General features: G+C 45.9%; 1 protein-coding gene across 1 annotated transcript in view; it reads left to right on the top strand.

Moving 5' to 3' along the window:
* LOC123486127 (CUB and sushi domain-containing protein 3-like) overlaps positions 1 to 21,611 on the top strand; it is a gene marked incomplete at its 5' end in the record, with an annotated part of 123,528 nt that overhangs the window by 58,761 nt on the left and 43,156 nt on the right. Inside the window, one exon of the mRNA XM_045217334.1 lies at positions 12,437 to 12,622. Coding sequence (XP_045073269.1) covers positions 12,437 to 12,622 — 186 coding nt within the window. The remainder of the gene's footprint in view (positions 1 to 12,436; positions 12,623 to 21,611) is intronic.

The following is a 21,611-nucleotide window of genomic DNA, read 5'->3' as shown; positions in this document are numbered from 1 at the left end:
CTATTCCTCCTCTGTTCCTCTGGTGATGTAGAGGTTAACCCAGGCCCTGTAGCCCCCAGTATCACTCCTACCCCCAGGCACTATCATTTGTTGACTTCTGTAATCGTAAATGCCTTGATTTCTTGCATGTTAACATCAGAAGCCTCCTCCCCAAGTATGAGTTATTCACTGTGTTAGCACACTCTGCCAACCTTGATGTTCTAGCAGTGTCTGAATCTTGGCTTAGGAAGGCCACCAAAAATTCAGAAATTTCCATCAAGAACTACAACATTTTCCATCTAGATAGAACTGACAAAGGGGGCGGAGTTGCAATCTACTATCATACTATTGCAATCTCTATCATACTATCCAGATCTGTGCCCAAACAGTTTGAGCTTCTACTTCTAAAAATCCACCTTTCCAGAAATAAGTCTCTCACTGTTGCCGCTTGCTACAGACCCCCCTCAGCTCCCAGTTGTGCGCTGGACACCATATGTGAATTGCTTGCCCCCATCTATCCTCAGAGTTCCTACTGCTTGGTGACCTAAATTGGGATATGCTTAACACGCCGGCCGTCCTACAATCTAAACTAGATGCCCTCAATCTCACACAAATTATCAAGGAACCTACCAGGTACAACCCTAAATCTGTAAACATGGGCACCCTCATAGATATGAAAATGTATGCACTCACTAACTGTAAGTCGCTCTGGATAAGAGCGTCTGCTAAATGACTAAAATGTAATATCATCCTGTCTAATTTACCCTCTAAATACACCTCCGCTGTCTTCAACCAGGATCTCAGCGATCACTGCCTCATTGCCTGCGTCCGTAATGGGTCAGCGGTCAAACGACCACCCCTCATCACTGTCAAACATTCCCTTTCTAATTGACCTGGCCCGGGTATCCTGGATGGATATTGACCTCATTCCGTCTGTGGAGGATGTCTGGATGTTCTTCAAAAGTGCTTTCCTCTCCATCTTAAATAAGCACGCCCCATTCAAAAAATTCAGAACTAAGAACAGATATAGCCCCTGGTTCACCCCAGAACTTAACTGCCCTTGACCAGCACAAAAACATCCTGTGGCGTACTGCATTAGCATCGAACAGCCCCGCGATATGCAACTTTTCAGGGAAGTTAGGAACCAATATACACAATCAGTTAGGAAAGAAAAGGCTAGCTTTTTCAAACAGAAATTTGCATCCTGTAGCACTGACTCCAAAAAGTTTTGGGACACTGTAAAGTCCATGGAGAATAAGAGCACCTCCTCCCAGCTACCCACTGCACTGAGGCTAGGAAACACTGTCACCACTGATAAATCTACGATAATTGAGAATTTCAATAAGCATTTTGCTACGGCTGGCCATGCTTTCCACCTGGCTAGCCCTACCCCGGCTACCAGCTCTGCACCCTCCACTACAACTTGCCCATGCCCCCCGCTTCTCCTTCACCCAAATTCAGATAGCTGATGTCCTGAAAGAGCTGCTAAATCTGGACCCCTACAAATCATCTGGGCTAGACAATCTGGACCCTTTCTTTCTAAAATTAGCCGCCAAAATTGTCGGAACCCCTATTACTAGCCTGTTCAACCTCTCTTTTGTATCGTCTGAGATCCCCAGAGATTGGAAAGCTGCCGCGGTCATCCCCCTCTTCAAAGGGGGTGACACTCTAGATCCAAACTGTTACAGACCTATATCCATCCTGCCCTGCCTTTCGAAAGTATTTGAAAGCCAAGTTAACCAACAGATCACCGACCATTTCGAATCCCACTATACCTTCTCCGCTATGCAATCTGGTTTCCGAGCTGGTCATGGGTGCACCTCAGCCACGTTCAAGGTCCTAAATTATATAATAACCGCGATCGATAATAGACAGTACTGTGCAGCCGTCTTTATCGACCTGGCCAAGGCTTTTGACTCTGTCAATCACCGCATTCTTATTGGCAGACTAAATAGCCTTGGTTTCTCAAATGACTGCCTCGCCTGGTTCACCAACTACTTCTCAGAAAGAGTTAAATGTGTCAAATCGGAGGGCCTGTTGTCTGGACCTCTGGCAGTCTCTATGGCGGTGCCACAGGGTTCAATTCTTGGGCCGACTCTATTCTCCGTGTATATCAATGATGTCGCTCTTGCTGCTGGTGACTCTCAGATCTACCTCTATGCAGACGACACCATTTTGTATAAATCTGGCCCTTCATTGGACACTGTGTTAACAAACCTCCAAACGAGCTTCAATGCCATACAACACTCCTTCCGTGGCCTCCAACTGCTCTTAAATGCTAGTAAAACTAAATGCATGCTCTTCAATCGAACGCTGCTTGCACCCGCCCACCCGACTAGAATCACTACTCTCGGCGGGTCTGACTTAGAATATGTGGACAACTACAAATACCTAGGTGTCTGGTTAGACTGTAAACTCTCCTTCCAGACTCACATTAATCATCTCCAATCCAAAGTTAAATCTAGAATCGGCTTCCTATTTCGCAACAAAGCCTCCTTCACTCATGCTGCTAAACATGCCCTCGTAAAACTGACTATACTACCGATCCTTGACTTCAGCGATGTAATTTACTAAATAGCTTCCAAAACTCTACTCAGCAAATTGGATGTAGTCTATCACAGTGCCATCAATTTTGTCACCAAAGCCCCATATTCTACCCACCATTGTGACCTGTACGCTCTCGTTGGCTGGCCCTCACTACATATTCGTCGCCAAACCCACTGGCTCCAGGTCATCTATAAATCACTTCTAGGCAAATCCCCGCCTTATCTTAGATCATTGGCCACCAAAGCAACACCCACCCTTAGTATGCGTTCCAGCAGGTATATCTCACTGGTCATCCCCAAAGCCAACACCTCCTTTGGCCGCCATTCCTTCCAGTTCTCTGCTGCAAATGACTGGAACGAACTGCAAAAATCTCTGAAGCTGGAGACACTTTTCTCCCTCACTAACTTTTAGCATCAGTTGTCAGAGCAGCTTACCGATCAATGCACCTGTACACAGCCCATCTGTAATTAGCCCACCCAACTACCTCATCCCCATATTGTTATTTACATTGTTATTTATTTTGCTCAATTGCACCCCAGTATCTCTATTTGCACATCATCTTCTGCACATCTATCACTCCAGTGTTAATACTAAATTGTAATTATTTTGCACTATGGCCTATTTATTGCCTTACCTCCATAACTTACTACATTTGCACACACTGTATATAGATTTCCTATTGTGTTATTGACTGTACGTTTTGTTTATTCCATATGTAACTCTGTGTTGTTGTTTTTATCGCACTGCTTTGCTTTATCTTGGCCAGGTCGCAGTTGTAAATGAGAACGTGTTCTCAACTGACTTACCTGGTTAAATAAAGGTAAAAATAAAAATAAAATAAAATATAGGTGAATGTAATGGTAATGTAACCTAAATCATAACCATGAATTCATCTATAGGTGAATGTAATGGTAGTGGAATCTAAATCATAACCATGAATTCATCTATAGGTGAATGTATGGTAGTGGAACCTAAATCATAACCATGAATTCATCTATAGGTGAATGTAATGGTAATGTAACCTAAATCATAACCATGAATTAATCTATAGGTGAATGTAATGGTAATCTAACCTAAATCATGAATTCCCTCTGCTATGAAACAGTTGTAGTGTAAGTCAATGGAACCAAATGAACAACTACATGATACCTAACTCGTCTAACAGTTAGTGGCCTTCTTCAAAGGGTTTCACTTTTCTTTTTAAGTCTCTTTTTTCATGAAATCACTAGATAAATTACTTGATCATAATTGCTACCAAAACGAGGGGATTCAATCATAAAATATAATACATGAAAGGTATCTCTGTGATCCGTCGTCTGTAAAGAAAGACAATGGAAATACCTAGATGATTTATTTTCTCTAAATCAATATCTCTATGGCATAGTGTTTTAGAAAGATAGAGGGAGGAAATTATCCAAATAAATATCTCTATGGCATAGTGTTTTAGAAAGATAGAGGGAGGAAATTATCTAAATCAATATCTCAATGGCGTAGTGTTTTAGAAAGATAGAGGGAGGAAATTATCTAAATCAATATCTCTATGGCATAGTGTTTTAGAAAGATAGAGCTGTAGGAAATTACAGCCCTTAAGTAGTTGTTAATTAGCTTTTCATGAACCGTCTATCTAATTAATTACTATTTCATTCTAGACACAATTATTACCTAATAATTGTCTAGTAACTAGTAATTACCTAGTAACTACCTAGTAATCATCTAGTAACTATTAACTACCTAGTAGCTAGTAATTACCTAGTAACTAGTAATTACCTAGTAACAAGTAATTACCTAGTAATTATCAACTACCTAGTAACTAGTAATTACCTAGTAATTATTAACTAACTAGTAACTAATTACCTAGTAACTATTAATTAATTACATAGTAACTAGTAACTACCTAGTAACTGGTAATTACCTAGCATCTATTAACTAGCTAGTTCCGGAATGACGAAGGCTTTGTAGAAGGAAGTGCAACCAGTCATAGATGTAAATGACTAGGATGACAACTAATATCCTGTTCCTTTATTTACAAGTGAGGTGATATAGTAGTAGAATATACCTTTACTTAAAAGTGAGGAGATATAGTAGTAGAATATACCTTTACTTAAAAGTGAGATGATAGAGTAGTAGAATATACCTTTATTTAAAACTGAGGAGATGGAGTAGTAGAATATACCTTTATTTAAAAGTGAGGTGATAGAGTAGTAGAATATACCTTTACTTAAAAGTGAGATGATAGAGTAGTAGAATATACCTTTATTTAAAACTGAGGAGATGGAGTAGTAGAATATACCTTTATTTAAAACTGAGGAGATATAGTAGTAGAATATACCTTTATTTAAAAGTGAGATGATAGAGTAGTAGAAAAATGTATGCACTCACTAACTGTAAGTCGCTCTGGATAAGAGTGTCTGCTAAATGACTAAAATGTAAAATGTAGAATATACCTTTATTTAAAAGTGAGGAGATATAGTAGTAGAATATACCTTTATTTAAAAGTGAGGAGATGGAGTAGTAGAATATACCTTTATTTAAAAGTGAGGAGATGGAGTAGTAGAATATACCTTTATTTAAAAGTGAGGTGATAGAGTAGTAGAATATACCTTTATTTAAAAGTGAGGAGATGGAGTAGTAGAATATACCTTTATTTAAAAGTGAGGTGATAGAGTAGTAGAATATACCTTTATTTAAAAGTGAGGAGAGGGAGTAGTAGAATATACCTTTATTTAAAAGTGAGGAGATGGAGTAGTAGAATATACCTTTATTTAAAAGTGAGGTGATAGAGTAGTAGAATATGACTTAATTGTTTGTCTGAATAATGATTAAAACATCACGTCATGGACATCCCCCCCCCCACCTTTTGCAGCAATTACAGCTGCAAGTCTCTTGGGGTATGTCTCTATAAGCTTGGCACATCTAGCCACTGGGATGTTTGCCCATTCTTTAAGGCAAGACTGCTCCAGCTCCTTCAAGTTGGATGGGTTCCGCTGGTGTACAGATCTTTAAGTCATACCACAGATTCTCAATTGGATTGAGGTCTGGGCTTTGACTAGGCCATTCCAAGACATGTAAATGTTTCCCCTTTAACCACTCGAGTGTTGCTTTAGCAGTATGCTTAGGGTCATTGTCCTGCTGGAAGGTGAACCTCCGTCTCAGTCTCAAATCTCTGGAAGACTGAATCAGGTTTCCCTCAAGAATTTCCCTGTATTTAGCGCCATCCATCATTCCTTCAATTCTGACCAGTTTCCCAGTCCCTGCCGATGAAAAACATCCCCACAGCATGATGCTGCCACCACCATGCTTCACTGTGGGGATGGTGTTCTCGGGGTGATGACATAGCGTTTTCCTTGATGGCCAAAAAGCTAAATTTTAGTCTCATCTGATCAGAGTACCTTCTTCCATATGTTTGGGGAGTCTCCCACATGGCTTTTGGCGAACACCAAATGTGTTTGCTTATTCTTTTCTTTAAGCAATGGCTTTTTTCAAGCCACTCTTCCGTAAAGCCCAGCTCTGTGGAGTGTACGGCTTGAAGTGGTCCTATGGATGGATACTCCAATCTCCGCTGTGGAGCTTTGCAGCTCCTTCAGGGTTATCTTTGGTCTCTTTGTTGGCTCTCTGATTAAAGCCCTCTTTGCCTGGTCCGTGAGTTTTGGTGGGCGGCCCTCTCTTGGCAGGTTTGTTGTGGTGCCATATTCTTTCCATTTTTTAATAATGGATTTAATGGTGCTCCGTGGGATGTTCAAAGTTTCGTATATTATTTTATAACCCAACCCTGATCTGTACTTCTCCACAACATTGTCCCTGACCTGTTTATAGAGCTCCTTGGTCTTCATGGTGCCCCTTGCTTAGTGGTGTTGCAGACTCAGGGGCCTTTCAGAACAGGTATATATATATATATATCCATTTAAATTACAGGTTGTAATGCAAAAAAATAGGAAAAACGCCAAGAGGGATGAATACTTTTGCAAGGCACTGTACAAAGCCACATTTAGATAAAGCTTTGAAAATTTAGATAGTTTTCCATTGAAAGCGCTCTGTAGTTCAGGTGTAGGCTAAATCTGTGTCTGGGAAACTGGCCCTAGGGGACACTCACATTCATACCTGGCTGCTGGTTATTATTTTTTTACCCCTAAATGTTCAGAAATAGAATGGGACCTAAGTATGGTACAAACTGGGTTGTTTAACCCCTCTGTGTTAATGCGGTGACTCAGATCTGACACTAGGAACTAATAAATGATACCATATCTCCTGAACAGCATTCTTTCATTTCTAAAATATCTTTGAAACCTTCTGCTTTTAGACTGCTGCAGAACTTTTGTTGCAGTAGAAATAGATGTAGAATCTATTTGGTCCAACCACAGAACTATAATTCAATCTCCAGAACCCTCTCTTCACAACCTTCAGTTTGTGCAGAATGCAGCTGCATTGGATCCTGACCAAATCAAGACATGAGGTTATCAATCCCATTGTTAGTCTCTCCACAGTCTTTATTGAATAAATATGTGGCACATCAATCCTTTTTAGTGTCTCACCATTAGAGACCTCCTTGTTAGACTGCTGATTATAAGGCACTTCTTTGAACTTGTCTTCATGAGTTGTTTTAGTTTCTCTTCATTGGCTCCCAGTTGAAAATCAGGGTGATTAAGGTACTTTTATTACCGTCTAAAGCCTTGCATCATGGCCTGGCTCCCAGACTCTGGCTCCTACTTATTTTACCGGTCTAATTGGTCCTGATAATCTCCCCAGCTCAGATATGGCTCTGTTGCTCTGCTGGCCTCAGTGTGTCAGAGAAAACAGAAGAAGGAAGAGAAGGGTGTGATGTCTTCTCTGATCTCTTCCTTACTCTTCCTTTCTCTGCGATCTCTTCCCTTCTCTTCTTTCCTTTCTCTTCTCATCTCTTCCTTTCTCTTCTCTTCTCTTCCTTTCTCTGCTCTTCTCTTCCTTTCTCTGCTCTTCTCTTCCTTTCTCTGCTCTTCTCTTCCTTTCTCTGCTATCTCTTCCTTTCTCTGCTATCTCTTCCTTTCTCTTCTCTCCTCTCCTCTCCTCTCCTCTTCTACAGCTCCAGTCTTGTGTAACAATCTGTCTGTAGCTGTCAGGGAATTAGACATAATTGCTGTTTTTAAGTCCCTGATTAGTAAGAGCATCTTTCTAGCGTGGCCTGTGGCTGCTAATTAGACCATTTAGATGTATTCATATTTTAGAAATGGAATTGATTTACTTTCTTTGTACTTTCACTTTCTCATTGTGTCCCTCTGATTCAGGGGTTCTCAGAGTGGGATTCACGGAGGTACTGCAGGGGTCTGTGGCCAGATCTCAATATCTACATATATACAGTTGAAGTCGGAAGTTTACATACACCTTAGCCAAATACATTTACACTCAGTTTTTCACAATTCCTGACATTTAATCCAAGTCAAAATTCCCTGTCTTAGGTCAGTTAGGATCACCACTTTATTTTAAGAATGTGAAATGTCAGAATAACAGTAGGGAGAATGATTTATTTCAGCTTTTTATTTCTTTCATCACATTCCCAGTGGGTCAGAAGTTTACATACACTCAATTAGTATTTGGTAGCATTGCCTTTAAATTGTTTAACTTGGATCAAACGTTTCAGGTAGCCTTCCACAAGCTTCCCACAATTAGTTGGGTGAATTTTGGCCCATTCCTCCTGACAGAGTGGTGTAACTGAGTCAGGTTTGTAGGCCTCCTTGCTCGCACACGCTTTTTCAGTTCTGCCCACACATTTTCTATAGGATTGAGGTCAGGGCTTTGTGATGGCCACTCCAATACCTTGACTTTGTTGTCCTTAAGCCATTTTGCCACAACTTTGGAAGTATGCTTGGGGTCATTGTCCATTTGGAAGACCCATTTGCGACCAAGCTTTAACTTCCTGACTGACGTCTTGAGATGTTGCTTCAATATATCCACATAATTTTTCTTCCTCATGATGCCATCTATTTTGTGAAATGCACCAGTCCCTCCTGCAGTAAAGCACCGCCACAGCATAATGCTGCCACCCCTGTGCTTCACGTTTGGGATGGTGTTTTTCGGCTTGCAAGCCCAATCTTTTTCCTCCAAACATAACGATGGTCATTATGGCCAAACATTTCTCCAAAAAGTACGAGCTTTGTCCCCATATGCAGTTACAAACCATAGTCTGTCTTTTTTATGGCGGTTTTAGAGCAGTGGCTTCTTCCTTGCTGAGCGGCTTTTCAGGTTATGTCGATATAGGACTAATTTTACTGTGGATTTAGATACTTTTGTACCTGTTTCCTCCAGCATCTTCACAAGGTCCTTTGCTGTTGTTCTGGGATTGAATTACACTTGCCCAAAGTACGTTCATCTCTAGGAGACAGAACGCGTCTCCTTCATGAGCGGTATGACAGCTGCGTGGTCCCATGGTGTTTATACTTGCGTACTATTGTTTGTACAGATGAACGTGGTACCTTCAGGCGTTTGGAAATTGCTCCCAAGGATGAACCAGACTTGTGGAGATCTACAATTGTTTTTCTGAGGTCTTGGCTGATTTCTTTTGATTTTCCCAGAATGTCAAGCAAAGAGGCACTGAGTTTGAAGGTAGGCCTTGAAATACATCCACAGGTACACCTCCAATTGACTCAAATTATGTAAATTAGCCTATCAGAAGCTTCTAAAGCCATGACATCATTTTCTGGAATTTTCCAAGCTGTTTAACGGCACAGTCAACTTAGTGTATGTAAACTTCTGACCCACTGGAATTGTGATACAGTGAATTATATGTGAAATAATCTGTCTGTAAACAATTGTTGGAAAAATGACTTGTGTCATGCACAAAGTAGATGTCCTAACCGACTTGCCAAAACGATAGTTTGTTAACAAGACATTTGTGGAGTGGTTGAAAAACGAGTTTTAATGACTCCAACCTAAGTGTATGTAAACTTTCGACTTCAACTGTATATCTATACACTACCAGTCAAAAGTTTGGACACACCTACTCATTCAAGGGTTTTTCTTTATTTTTACTATTTTTTACATTGTAGAATAATAGTGAAGACATCAAAACTATGAAATAACACATATGGAATCATGTATCCCCCCATTTTTTTAAACATATAAATTCCTGGACTACAGAAAAAGGAGGGCCAAACACGCCTCCATTCACATCGAAAGGGCTGTAGTGGAGCGGGTCGAGAGTTTCAAGTTCCTTGGTGTCCACATCACCAACAAACTATCATGGTCCAAACACACCAAGAAAGTTGTGAAGAGGTCACAACAACGCCTTTTCCCCTCAGGAGACTGAAAAGATTTGGCATGGGTCCCCAGATCCTCAAAAAGTTATACAGCTGCACCATTGAGAGCATCCTGAACGGTTGCATCACCGTCTGGTATGGCAACTGCTCGGCATCCGACCGTAAGGCGCTACAGAGGGTAGTGCGTACTGCCCAGTACATCACTGGGGCCAAGCTTCCTGCCATCCAGGACCTCTATCCTAGGCGGTGTCAGAGGAAGGCCCAAAGAATTGTCAAAAGACTCCAGCCACCCAAGTCATAGACTGTTCTCTCTGCTACCGCACGGCAAGCGGTACCGGAGCACCAAGTCTAGGTCCAAAAGGCTCCTGAACAGCTTCTACCCCCAAGCCATAAGACTGATGAACAATTAATCAAATGGCCACCTGGACTATTTACATTGACCCCCTCCCCCCCACTGCTGCTACTCGCTGTTTTGAGTGAAGTTTGGTTTGATTTAATTAGACAAATAGGCATCAATACTGGCTGTCTGATATGACAGGACATTTGTCTCAATGTAATGGCTACAGTTTACTCCTCATAGCTCTATTTCTCTGTGATGTGTTTATGACAGTAATCTGATTTACTCTACCAGTCAGTTCATGGTAATATTTTCCATATTTCTCTGTGATGTTTTTGTGTGTGAGTCTATATGTGTTTGTGTGTGTGTGTGTGTGTGTGTATGTATATATACAGTGGGGAAAAAAAGTATTTAGTCAGCCACCAATTGTGCAAGTTCTCCCACTTAAAAAGATGAGAGAGGCCTGTAATTTTCATCATAGGTACACGTCAACTATGACAGACAAAATTAGAAAAAAAAAATCCAGAAAATCACATTGTAGGATTTTTAATGAATTTATTGGCATATGATGGTGGAAAATAAGTATTTGGTCAATAACAAAAGTTTCTCAATACTTTGTTATATACCCTTTGTTGGCAATGACACAGGTCAAACGTTTTCTGTAAGTCTTCACAAGGTTTTCACACACTGTTGCTGGTATTTTGGCCCATTCCTCCATGCAGATCTCCTCTAGAGCAGTGATGTTTTGGGGCTGTCGCTGGGCAACACAGACTTTCAACTCCCTCCAAAGATTTTCTATGGGGTTGAGGTCTGGAGACTGGCTAGGCCACTCCAGGACCTTGAAATGCTTCTTACGAAGCCACTCCTTCGTTGCCCGGGCGGTGTGTTTGGGATCATTGTCATGCTGAAAGACCCAGCCACGTTTCATCTTCAATGCCCTTGCTGATGGAAGGAGGGTTTCACTCAAAATCTCACGATACATGGCCCCATTCATTCTTTCCTTTACACGGATCAGTCGTCCTGGTCCCTTTGCAGAAAAAACAGCCCCAAAGCATGATGTTTCCAACCCCATGCTTCACAGTAGGTATGGTGTTCTTTGGATGCAACTCAGCATTCTTTGTCCTCCAAACATGACGAGTTGAGTTTTTACCAAAAAGTTATATTTTGGTTTCATCTGACCATATGACATTCTCCCAATCCTCTTCTGGATCATCCAAATGCACTTCAGACGGGCCTGGACATGTACTGGCTTAAGCAGGGGGACACGTCTCGCACTGCAGGATTTGAGTCCCTGGCGGCGTAGTGTGTTACTGATGGTTGGCTTTGTTACTTTGGTCCCAGCTCTCAGCAGGTCATTCACTAGGTCCCCCCGGTGGTTCTGGGATTTTTGCTCACCGTTCTTGTGATCATTTTGACCCCACGGGGTGAGATCTTGCGTGGAGCCCCAGATCGAGGGAGATTATCAGTGGTCTTGTATGTCTTCCATTTCCTAATAATTGCTCCCACAGTTGATTTCTTCAAACCAAGCTGCTTACCTGTTGCAGATTCAGTCTTCCCAGCCTGGTGCAGGTCTACAATTTTGTTTTTGGTGTCCTTTGACAGCTCTTTGGTCTTGGCCATTGTGAAGTTTGGAGTGTGACTGTTTGAGGTTGTGGACAGGTGTCTTTTATACTGATAACAAGTTCAAACAGGTGCCATTAATACAGGTAACGAGTGGAGGACAGAGGAGCTTCTTAAAGAAGAAGTTACAGGTCTGTGAGAGCCAGAAATCTTGCTTGTTTGTAGGTGACCAAATACTTATTTTCCACCATAATTTGCAAATAAATTCATTAAAAATCCTACAATGGGATTTTCTGGATTTTTTTTTCTCAATTTGTCTGTCATAGTTGACGTGTACCTATGATGAAAATTACAGACCTCTCTCATCTTTTTAAGTGGGAGAACTTGCACAATTGGTGGCTGACTAAATACTTTTTTGCCCCACTGTATATATGTGTTTGTGTGTGTGTGTACATGTGTGTGTTTGTGTGTGTGTGTATATATGTCTGTGTCTGTCTTTGTGTGTCTTTATGTGTTTGTGTGTGTGTGTGTGTGTGTGTCCCAGTCGTTCACAGAGAGGATGCAGAAGTTGATGTTTCTCCATCTTGTCTGTGATGATAAATGTTTCTCCCCAGCGTATCTAATCACTTTGCTATTCCGTCTCCTCACGGCTGCTCAGTGCCTGTAAGGAGCCTTGACGCACCCTCACTCTGTGTGTGTGCCTGTGTGTGTGTGTGTCTGTGTGTGTGTGTGTCTCCTGTGCCTGTGTATGCGCCTGTGTGCCTGTGTATCTCCCCCCTGCCTCCAGCTGTGTCGTGTGGCGTGCCCACTGCGCCGCTGAATGGAGGTGTGCAGGCGGTTGATTACTCCGTTGGCACACGTTTAACCTACTTCTGCAACAATGGCTTCAGGCTGTCCTCCAAGGATCTCACCACCACCGTCTGCCAGTCCGATGGCACATGGAGCAACCACAACAAAATACCCCGCTGCACAGGTAGGAGGGGAGAGGAGATGTCCTGCTGCTGGTACAGTACCAGCCTGTCTGTCTGCTTCCTTCTCTCTACACAGTACACTACAGTACCAGCCTGTCTGTCTGCTTCCTTCTCTCTACACAGTACACTACAGTACCAGCTTCCTTGTGAACACAGATAAAATAAATGAGTCAAGGTGGCAACAGTAAGGAACTTGGAGTACTCCACAGATGTGTGAAAGTAGATGAATGCATGCCACTTTAAAGCATCAAACAATAGAACTGGGTCTGTATGTCAGGGATGTCATGTCAGGGATGTCAGGGATGTCATGTCAGGGATGTCATGTCGGGGATGTCATGTCGGGGATATCATTTCAGGGATGTCATGTCGGGGATGGCATGTCGGGGATGTCATGTCGGGGATGTCATGTCGGGGATGTCATGTCGGGGATGTCATGTCGGGGATGTCATGTCAGGGATGTCATGTCGGCGATGTCATGTCGGGTTCATTCTTGTTTTGTCAAGTAAAGAAATAAAGAGCACAGAGGTGCTGACTAATGGAAGATAAATTAAACTGTATTCCTTTTTGGTGAAGTGCTGACTAATGGAAGATAAATTAAACTGTATTCCTTTTTGGCGAGGTGCTGACTAATGGAAGATAGACTAAACTGTACCCCTTTTGGCGAGGTGCTGACTAATGGAAGATACATTAAACTGTATTCCTTTTTGGCGAGGTGCTGACTAATGGAAGATAAATTAAACTGTATCCCTTTTGGTGAAGTGCTGACTAATGGAAGATAAATTAAACTGTATTCCTTTTTGGCGAGGTGCTGACTAATGGAAGATACATTAAACTGTATTCCTTTTTGGCGAGGTGCTGACTAATGGAAGATAAATTAAACTGTATCCCTTTTGGTGAAGTGCTGACTAATGGAAGATAGACTAAACTGTACCCCTTTTGGCGAGGTGCTGACTAATGGAAGATAAATTAAACTGTATCCCTTTTGGCGAGGTGCTGACTAATGGAAGATAAATTAAACTGTATCCCTTTTGGCGAGGTGCTGACTAATGGAAGATAAATTAAACTGTATCCCTTTTGGCGAGGTGCTGACTAATGGAAGATACATTAAACTGTATCCCTTTTGGCGAGGTGCTGACTAATGGAAGATACATTAAACTGTATCCCTTTTGGCGAGGTGCTGACTAATGGAAGATAAATTAAACTGTATCCCTTTTGGCGAGGTGCTGACTAATGGAAGATAAATTAAACTGTATCCCTTTTGGCGAGGTGCTGACTAATGGAAGATACATTAAACTGTATCCCTTTTGGCGAGGTGCTGACTAATGGAAGATACATTAAACTGTATCCCTTTTGGCGAGGTGCTGACTAATGGAAGATACATTAAACTGTATCCCTTTTGGCGAAGTGCTGACTAATGGAAGATAGACTAAACTGGCGTCTCTCCTAGTTTCCGTAGTATTTGACCAAAACTCCTGTTCTATTGTTGTGTGTGTGGTCCCACATTGCTCTAATGTGAAATGATGAAACAATAGAATTGGGTCCATATATTTACACGATCATGTGTGTTCTTGTTTCTTTGCTGTATTCTTTGTATATACATTTTGGGGTCTTGTCTGGGTTACTGTTAAAGCACTTTGTGACAACTGCTGTTGTAAAAAGGACATTCTAAGGAAATATGATTAATTGATGTGATTGAATGAATATTTATCGTGTCCCACAGAGGTGGTGTGCCCCAGTCTGGGATCTTTCTCCATGTGTCACGGATTCAGCGAGGCTGCTCCTCCTCCTTGCTCGGGCAGGCTTCGGCGTCCGTCGTCCCCGGAGTACTAGCTACTGCCGATCGATGTTTCGGTGTTTGTCTTGTTTTGTCTTTATTGTTTACACCTGTTTCCCATTATGTTGTATTGTATTCCCTATATTACCCCCTGTCTCTCATTGGTTATTGTGTGTGATTGTTCTTTGTCATTCCGGCAGTTGCTTTGTGTACGGGTATTGTGTTTTCCTCCCTGTTTGGAGGTTTGTTGTTTTTGTAGGTTATTTACTGTGTTCAGTAAAATTACGTTGCCAGGCGCTCTGTGTCCTGCGTTTGACTTCGCTGACCGCATACACGTCGCGTGACAGAATCACACACCAAGACATGGAGTCAGCAGGAGCGGCGGTGCCAGCTGGATCAATGGAGGAGCGCGTAGCACAACAAGCGGCCATGATCCAGGCTCTCGGCACCGCCATGGAACGGGTGGTGAACTCCATGGAGCGATGGGAAAGAGGAAGTTTGCCCACACCTCCTCCGACGATACCACCACCATCAGCTATACCCATCGCTTCACCTCCGGGGTCCAGTGGGATTCGGCTCTCGCTCCCGAGGGCTTATGATGGCACAGCGGCCGGGTGTCAGGGTTTCCTGCTCCAAGTGGAACTCTACCTGGCAACCATCCACCCGGTGCCCTTGGGATACGAGAGCGTGTCCGCCCTCATCTCCTGTCTGTCCGGCAAGGCGCTGGAGTGGGCCAACGCCGAGTGGGGGGGAATAGACGCCGCTACAGTCAACTATGCGGAGTTCCTACGCCGCTTCAGGGCGGTGTTCGATCATCCCCCAGAGGGGAAGGCGGCGGGTGAGCGTCTGTTCCACCTCAGACAGGGGAAGAGGAGCGCGCAGGAGTTCACACTGGACTTCCGGACTCTGGCTGCCAACGCGGGATGGAATGAGAGGGCCCTCATCGACCACTACAGGTGCAGCCTGAGGGAGGACGTGCGTCGGGAATTGGCCTGCAGGGACACCAACCTAAGCTTCGATCAGCTGGTGGACATGTCGATTTGCCTAGATACCCTGTTGGCTACCCGCGGACGTCCGGAGTCGGGCCGTCCATTCCATCCCCCAGCACTTCCAAGCCGAGCCCTATGGAGCTCGGGGGTGCTGGTGCTAGGGATCCCAGGAGAGAGACCAGGAGAGAGGCCGTCCCCTGCACCAACTGTGGCCGCAGAGGACACACTGCGGGTCGGTGCTGGGGAGGGTCTCCTAGGAATCGAGGCAGTAGGCAGCGCACTGATGAGTCATTCCAGGTGAGTAAGCACCCAACTCACCCAGAGCTCTCTGTTGCACATATGTGTATTAAAGTTGTGTTTCCCGAGGTTTCTCCTCACTCCCAGCATAAGGCGCTAGTAGATTCAGGCGCAGCTGGGAATTTTATCGATCGCCGGTTCACGTATAAGTTAGGGATTCCTATTGTACCAGTTGATGTGCCGTTCCCCATCCATGCCCTAGATAGCCGCCCTTTGGGGTCGGGATTGTTTAGGGAGGTCACAGCGCCACTTAAGATGAAGACGCAGGAGGGCCATGAGGAGATTATATGGTTATATTTGATTGACTCTCCTGCGTTTCCCGTGGTGTTGGGGCTTCCCTGGTTAACATCTCATGACCCCAACATTTCATGGCAACAGAGGGCTCTCAAGGGATGGTCTGATCAGTGTGTCGGGCGGTGTGTAGGTGTTTCCGTAGGGGCAATGACGGTGGAAAGCCCGAACCAAGTTCCCACCATGCACATTCCTCCTTAGTATGCCGATCTGTAAAAAGAGGGCGACTCAATTACCACCTCATCGACAGGGGGATTGTGCGATAGACCTCCAGGTAGGCGCTGCGCTTCCTCGTAGTCATGTGTATCCTCTGTCTCAGGAGGAGACGGCGGCTATGGAGACATACGTCGCCGAATCTCTGAGACAGGGATACATACGATCGTCCACTTCCCCTGCGTCCTCAAGTTTCTTTTTTGTGAAGAAGAAGGATGGGGGTTTACGCCCGTGTATTGATTAACATGGTCTCAATCAGATTACAATCAAATACAGCTATCCTCTCCCTCTGATTGCTAGTATGACGGAGTCATTACACGGGGCGCGATTCTTCACAAAATTGGATCTCAGGGGCGCGTACAACCTGGTGCGCATTAGGGAGGGAGATGAGTGGAAGACAGCATTCAGTACCACCTCGGGTCACTATGAGTACCTCGTCATGCCATACGGTTTAATGAATGCTCCTTCAGTCTTCCAATCGTTTGTGGACGAGATTTTCCGGGATTTGCATGGACAGGGTGTAGTGGTGTATATTGATGACATTCTAATATACTCCGCTACACGAGCCGAGCATGTGTCCCTGGTGCGTCGGGTGCTTGGTAGACTGTTGGAGCATGACCTGTATGCGAAGGCGGAGAAATGCCTGTTCTTCCAGGAGTCCATCTCCTTCCTGGGACATCGGTTGTCCGCGTCAGGGGTGGAGATGGAGATTGACCGCGTTTCAGCCGTGCGTAATTGGCAGACTCCCACCACGGTGAAGGAGGTGCAGCGGTTTTTGGGTTTTGCCAATTACTACCGGAGGTTTATCCGGGGCTTTGGACAGGTAGCAGCTCCCATCACCTCCCTGCTAAAGGGGGGCCCGGTGCGTCTGCAGTGGTCGGCTGAGGCGGACAGGGCGTTTAGACGTCTGAAGGACTTGTTCACCTCGGCTCCGGTGCTGGTACATCCGGATCCCTCTTTGGCGTTCCAAGTTGAGGTGGATGAGTCCAAGGCGGGGATCAGTGCTATACTGTCTCAGCGCTCAGGCACGCCACCAAAACTCCGCCCCTGTGCTTTCTATTCTAAGAAGCTCAGTCCGGCGGAGAGAAATTATGACGTGGGGGGACAGGGAGCTGCTAGCGGTGGTTCAAGCCCTGAAGGTGTGGAGGCATTGGCTTGAGGGGGCTAAACACCCTTTTCTCATTCTGACTGACCATCGTAACCTGGAGTACATCCGGGCAGCGAGGAGACTGAACCCTCGCCAGGCTAGGTGGGCCATGTTTCTTACCCGATTTGTATTTAAGCTCATTTATATACCAGGGTCACAGAACGCTAAGGCAGACGCCCTGTCCCAACGATATGACACAGAGGAGAGGTCCATTGAGCCCACTCCCATACTTCCGGAGTCGTGTCTGGTGGCACCGGTGGTGTGGGAGGTCGATGCGGACATCGAGCAGGCGTTACGTGCCGACCCTACTCCCCCACAGTGTCCAGAGGGACGGAAGTACGTGCCGCTCGAGGTTCGTGATCGACTGATATATTGGGCTCACACGTCACCCTCCTCTGGTCATCCTGGTATTGGTTGGACAGTGCACTGCCTTAGTGGGATGTACTGGTGGCCCACTTTAGCTAGGGACGTGAGGGATTACGTTTCCTCCTGCTCGGTGTGCGCCCAGTGTAAGGCGCCTAGACACCTGCCCAGAGGGAAGTTACAACCCCTACCCGTTCCACAACGGCCGTGGTCTCACCTATCGGTGGATTTTGTCACGGACCTTCCCCCCTCCCAGGGGAACACTACAATCTTGGTCATTGTGGATCGGTTTTCTAAGGCCTGCCGTCTCATTCCTATGCCAGGTCTCCCTACAGCCCTACAGACTGCCGACGCCCTATATACTCACGTCTTCCGGCATTACGTGGTGCCTGAGGATATAGTGTCTGATCGGGGTCCCCAGTTCACCTCTAGAGTCTGGAGGGCGTTTATGGAACGTCTGGGGGTCTCGATTAGCCTTACCTCAGGTTTTCACCCTGAGAGCAATGGGCAGGTGGAGAGAGTAAACCAGGATGTGGGTAGGTTTCTGAGGTCCTATTGCCAGGACCGGCAGGAGGAGTGGTCGGGGTATATCCCCTGTGCAGAGAGAGCCCAAAACTCACTCCGCCACTCCTCCACTAATCTTACGCCTTTTCAGTGTGTGCTGGGTTTTCAGCCGGTCCTGGCACCCTAGCATCAGAGCCAGATCGAAGCCCCTGCGGTGGATGAGTGGTTTCGGCGCTCTGAGGAAACATGGAACGCTGCGCATGTCCATCTGCAGCGGGCTATCAGGCGGCAAAAGGCGAGCGCCGATCGCCACCGCAGTGAGGCTCCGGTGTATGCACCGGGAGATCGGGTCTGGCTCTCGACCCGAAACCTGCCCCTTCGCCTGCCCTGCCGAAAGCTGGGTCGGCGGTTTGTGGGGCCATTTAAAGTCCTGAGGAGATTGAACGAGGTATGTTATAGGTTACAACTGCCCATTAATTACAGCATTAACCCCTCGTTCCATGTGTCTCTCCTCAGGCCGGTGGTAGCTGGTCCACTCCAGGAGAATGAGGTACGAGAGGCTCCTCCACTAGACATCGAGGGGGCTCCGGCGTACTCAGTCCGTTCCATCTTGGATTCGAGGCGTCGGATGGGGGGTCTGCAGTATCTCATGGAGTGGGAGGGGTACGGTCCGGAGGAATGGTGCTGGGTCCCTAGGAGGGACATCCTAGATCCCTCCCTGTTGAGGGTTTTCCACCGGAGTCTACCGACTCGCCCTGCTCCGCGTCCTCCTGGCCGTCCCCTAGGCCGGGGTCGGCGCACGGCTGGGGCCGCGCGTCAAGGGGGGGGTACTGTCACGGATGCAGCCGAGGCTGCTCCTCCTCCTTGCTCGGGCAGGCTTCGGCGTTCGTCGTCCCCGGAGTACTAGCTACTGCCGATCGATGTTTCGGTGTTTGTCTTGTTTTGTCTTTATTGTTTACACCTGTTTCCCATTATGTTGTATTGTATTCCCTATATTACTCCCTGTCTCTCATTGGTTATTGTGTGTGATTGTTCTTTGTCATTCCGGCAGTTGCTTTGTGTACGGGTATTGTGTTTTCCTCCCTGTTTGGAGGTTTGTTGTTTTTGTACGTTATTTACTGTGTTCAGTAAAAGTACGTTGCCAGCCGCTCTGTGTCCTGCGTTTGACTTCGCTGACCGCATACACGTCGCGTGACACCATGGACCATGGGTTTACTATTCTTGTGTTTGTAGTCCCACAGTGGTGGCATATGAAGGGTTACATTTCCCTAGCCCCATCCCTCAGCTATACACCAAAATAAGTGGTGGAGCTGCCATTTCTTGTTTTTTCCAATCCCAGACTGTAGCTTTAATATGTTGGTTTCTTCTTGTGTTTGTGGTCTCACAGTGGTGGTGTGCCCCAGTCTGGGCTCCTTCTCTCTGGACCACGGGAAGTGGACAATCATCAACGGTTCCAGTTATGAGTTCAGAACCAAGATCATCTTCAGCTGTAACCCGGGTTACTACCGGGTCGGCCCCGCTCACATCCAGTGCATGGCCAATGGGGCGTGGAGCTGGCGGAACGAACGACCTCGATGCAGAAGTGGGTGGTGACGTTTTAGAACTGCTCCAGTCTTGATGAAGTCTTTGTTGTATAGATCTTTCTATGTTGTCATGGGAACTATTGTAGGACAGCCTTGAATAGATTCAGATATTTTTGCCTTTAAATAGGGTGTGTGTGGGAGGGGTGAGAGTATTGAATAAGTATTGAGCCATTCAGTAATGTCCTCCCCTGTCTGTCTCTCTCTCTCTCTCTGCTCTCCCCTGTCTGTCTCTCTCTCTCTGTTCTTCCCTGTGTATCTCTTTCTTTCTCTCTCTCTGCGCTCCCCTGTCTAACTCTCTCTATCTGTTCTCCCCTGTGTATCTCTCTCTCTCTCTCTCTCTGCTCTCCCCCATCTGTCTCTCTCTCTCTGCTTTCCCCCGTCTGTCTCTCTCTCTGCTCTCCCCCGTCTGTCTCTCTCTCTGCTCACCCCTGTCTGTCTCTCTCTCTCTGCTCTCCCCCGTCTGTCTCTCTCTCTCTGCTCTCCACTGTATCTCTCTCTGCTCTCCACTTTGTCTCTCTCTCTCTCTGCTCTCCCCCATCTGTCTCTCTCTATCTCTCTCTCCCCCCGCCTCTCTCTCTCTCTCTCTCTCTCTCTCTCTCTCTCTCTCTCTCTCTCTCTCTCTCTCTCTCTCTCTCTCTCTCTCTCTCTCTCTCTCTCTCTCTCTCTCTCTGTTCTCCCCTGTCTGTCTCTCTCTCTCTCTGTTCTCCCCTGTCTGTCTCTTTTTCTCTCTCTGTTCTCCCCTGCCTGTCTCTCTCTCTCTGTTCTCCCCTGTCTGTCTCTCTCCACTTTCCCCCGTCTCTCTCTCTCTCTCTCTCTCTCTCTCTCTCTCTCTCTCTCTCTCTCTCTCTCTCTCTCTCTCTCTCTCTCTCTCTCTCTCTCTCTCTCTCTCTCTCTCTCTCTTCTCCCCTGTCTGTCTCTCTCTCTCTTTTCTCCCCTGTCTGTCTCTTTTTCTCTCTCTGTTCACCCCTGCCTGTCTCTCTCTCTGTTCTCCCCTGTGTATCTCTCTCTCTCTCTCTCTGCTTTCCCCCATCTGTCTCTCTCTCTCTGCTCTCCCCCGTCTGTCTCTCTCTCTCTCTGCTCTCCCCCGTCTGTCTCTCTCTCTCTGCTCTCCCCGTCTGTCTCTCTCTCTCTGCTCTCCACTGTATCTCTCTCTCTCTGCTCTCCACTGTGTCTCTCTCTATCTCTGCTCTCCCCCATCTGTCTCTCTCTCTCTCTCTCTCTGCTCTCCCCGCCTCTCTTTCTCTCTCTCTCTCTCTGTCTGTTCTCCCCTGTCTGTCTCTCTCCACTTTCCCCCGTCTCTCTCTCTCTCTCTCTATTCTCCCCTGTCTGTCTCTCTCTCTCTCTTTTCTCCCCTGTCTGTCTCTTTTTCTCTCTCTGTTCTCCCCTGCCTGTCTCTCTCTCTCTCTCTGTTCTCCCATGTGTATCTCTCTCTCTCTCTCTCTCTCTCTCTCTCTCTCTCTCTCTCTCTCTCTCTCTCTCTCTCTCTCTCTCTCTCTCTGTTCTCCCCTGTCTGTCTCTCTCTCTCTCTGTTCTCCCCTGTCTGTCTCTTTCTCTCTCTGTTCTCCCCTGCCTGTCTCTCTCTCTGTGTTCTCCCCTGTCTGTCTCTCTCCACTTTCCCCCGTCTCTCTCTCTCTCTCTCTCTCTCTCTCTCTCTCTCTCTCTCTCTCTCTCTCTCTCTCTCTCTTCTCCCCTGTCTGTCTCTCTCTCTCTTTTCTCCCCTGTCTGTCTCTTTTTCTCTCTCTGTTCACCCCTGCCTGTCTCTCTCTCTGTTCTCCCCTGTGTATCTCTCTCTCTCTCTCTGCTTTCCCCCATCTGTCTCTCTCTCTCTGC

The sequence above is a fragment of the Coregonus clupeaformis genome, unplaced genomic scaffold, assembly GCF_020615455.1.
Source record: "Coregonus clupeaformis isolate EN_2021a unplaced genomic scaffold, ASM2061545v1 scaf1014, whole genome shotgun sequence".
Classification (NCBI taxonomy): domain Eukaryota; kingdom Metazoa; phylum Chordata; class Actinopteri; order Salmoniformes; family Salmonidae; genus Coregonus; species Coregonus clupeaformis.
This window is presented reverse-complemented; position numbering and strand designations above follow the sequence as displayed.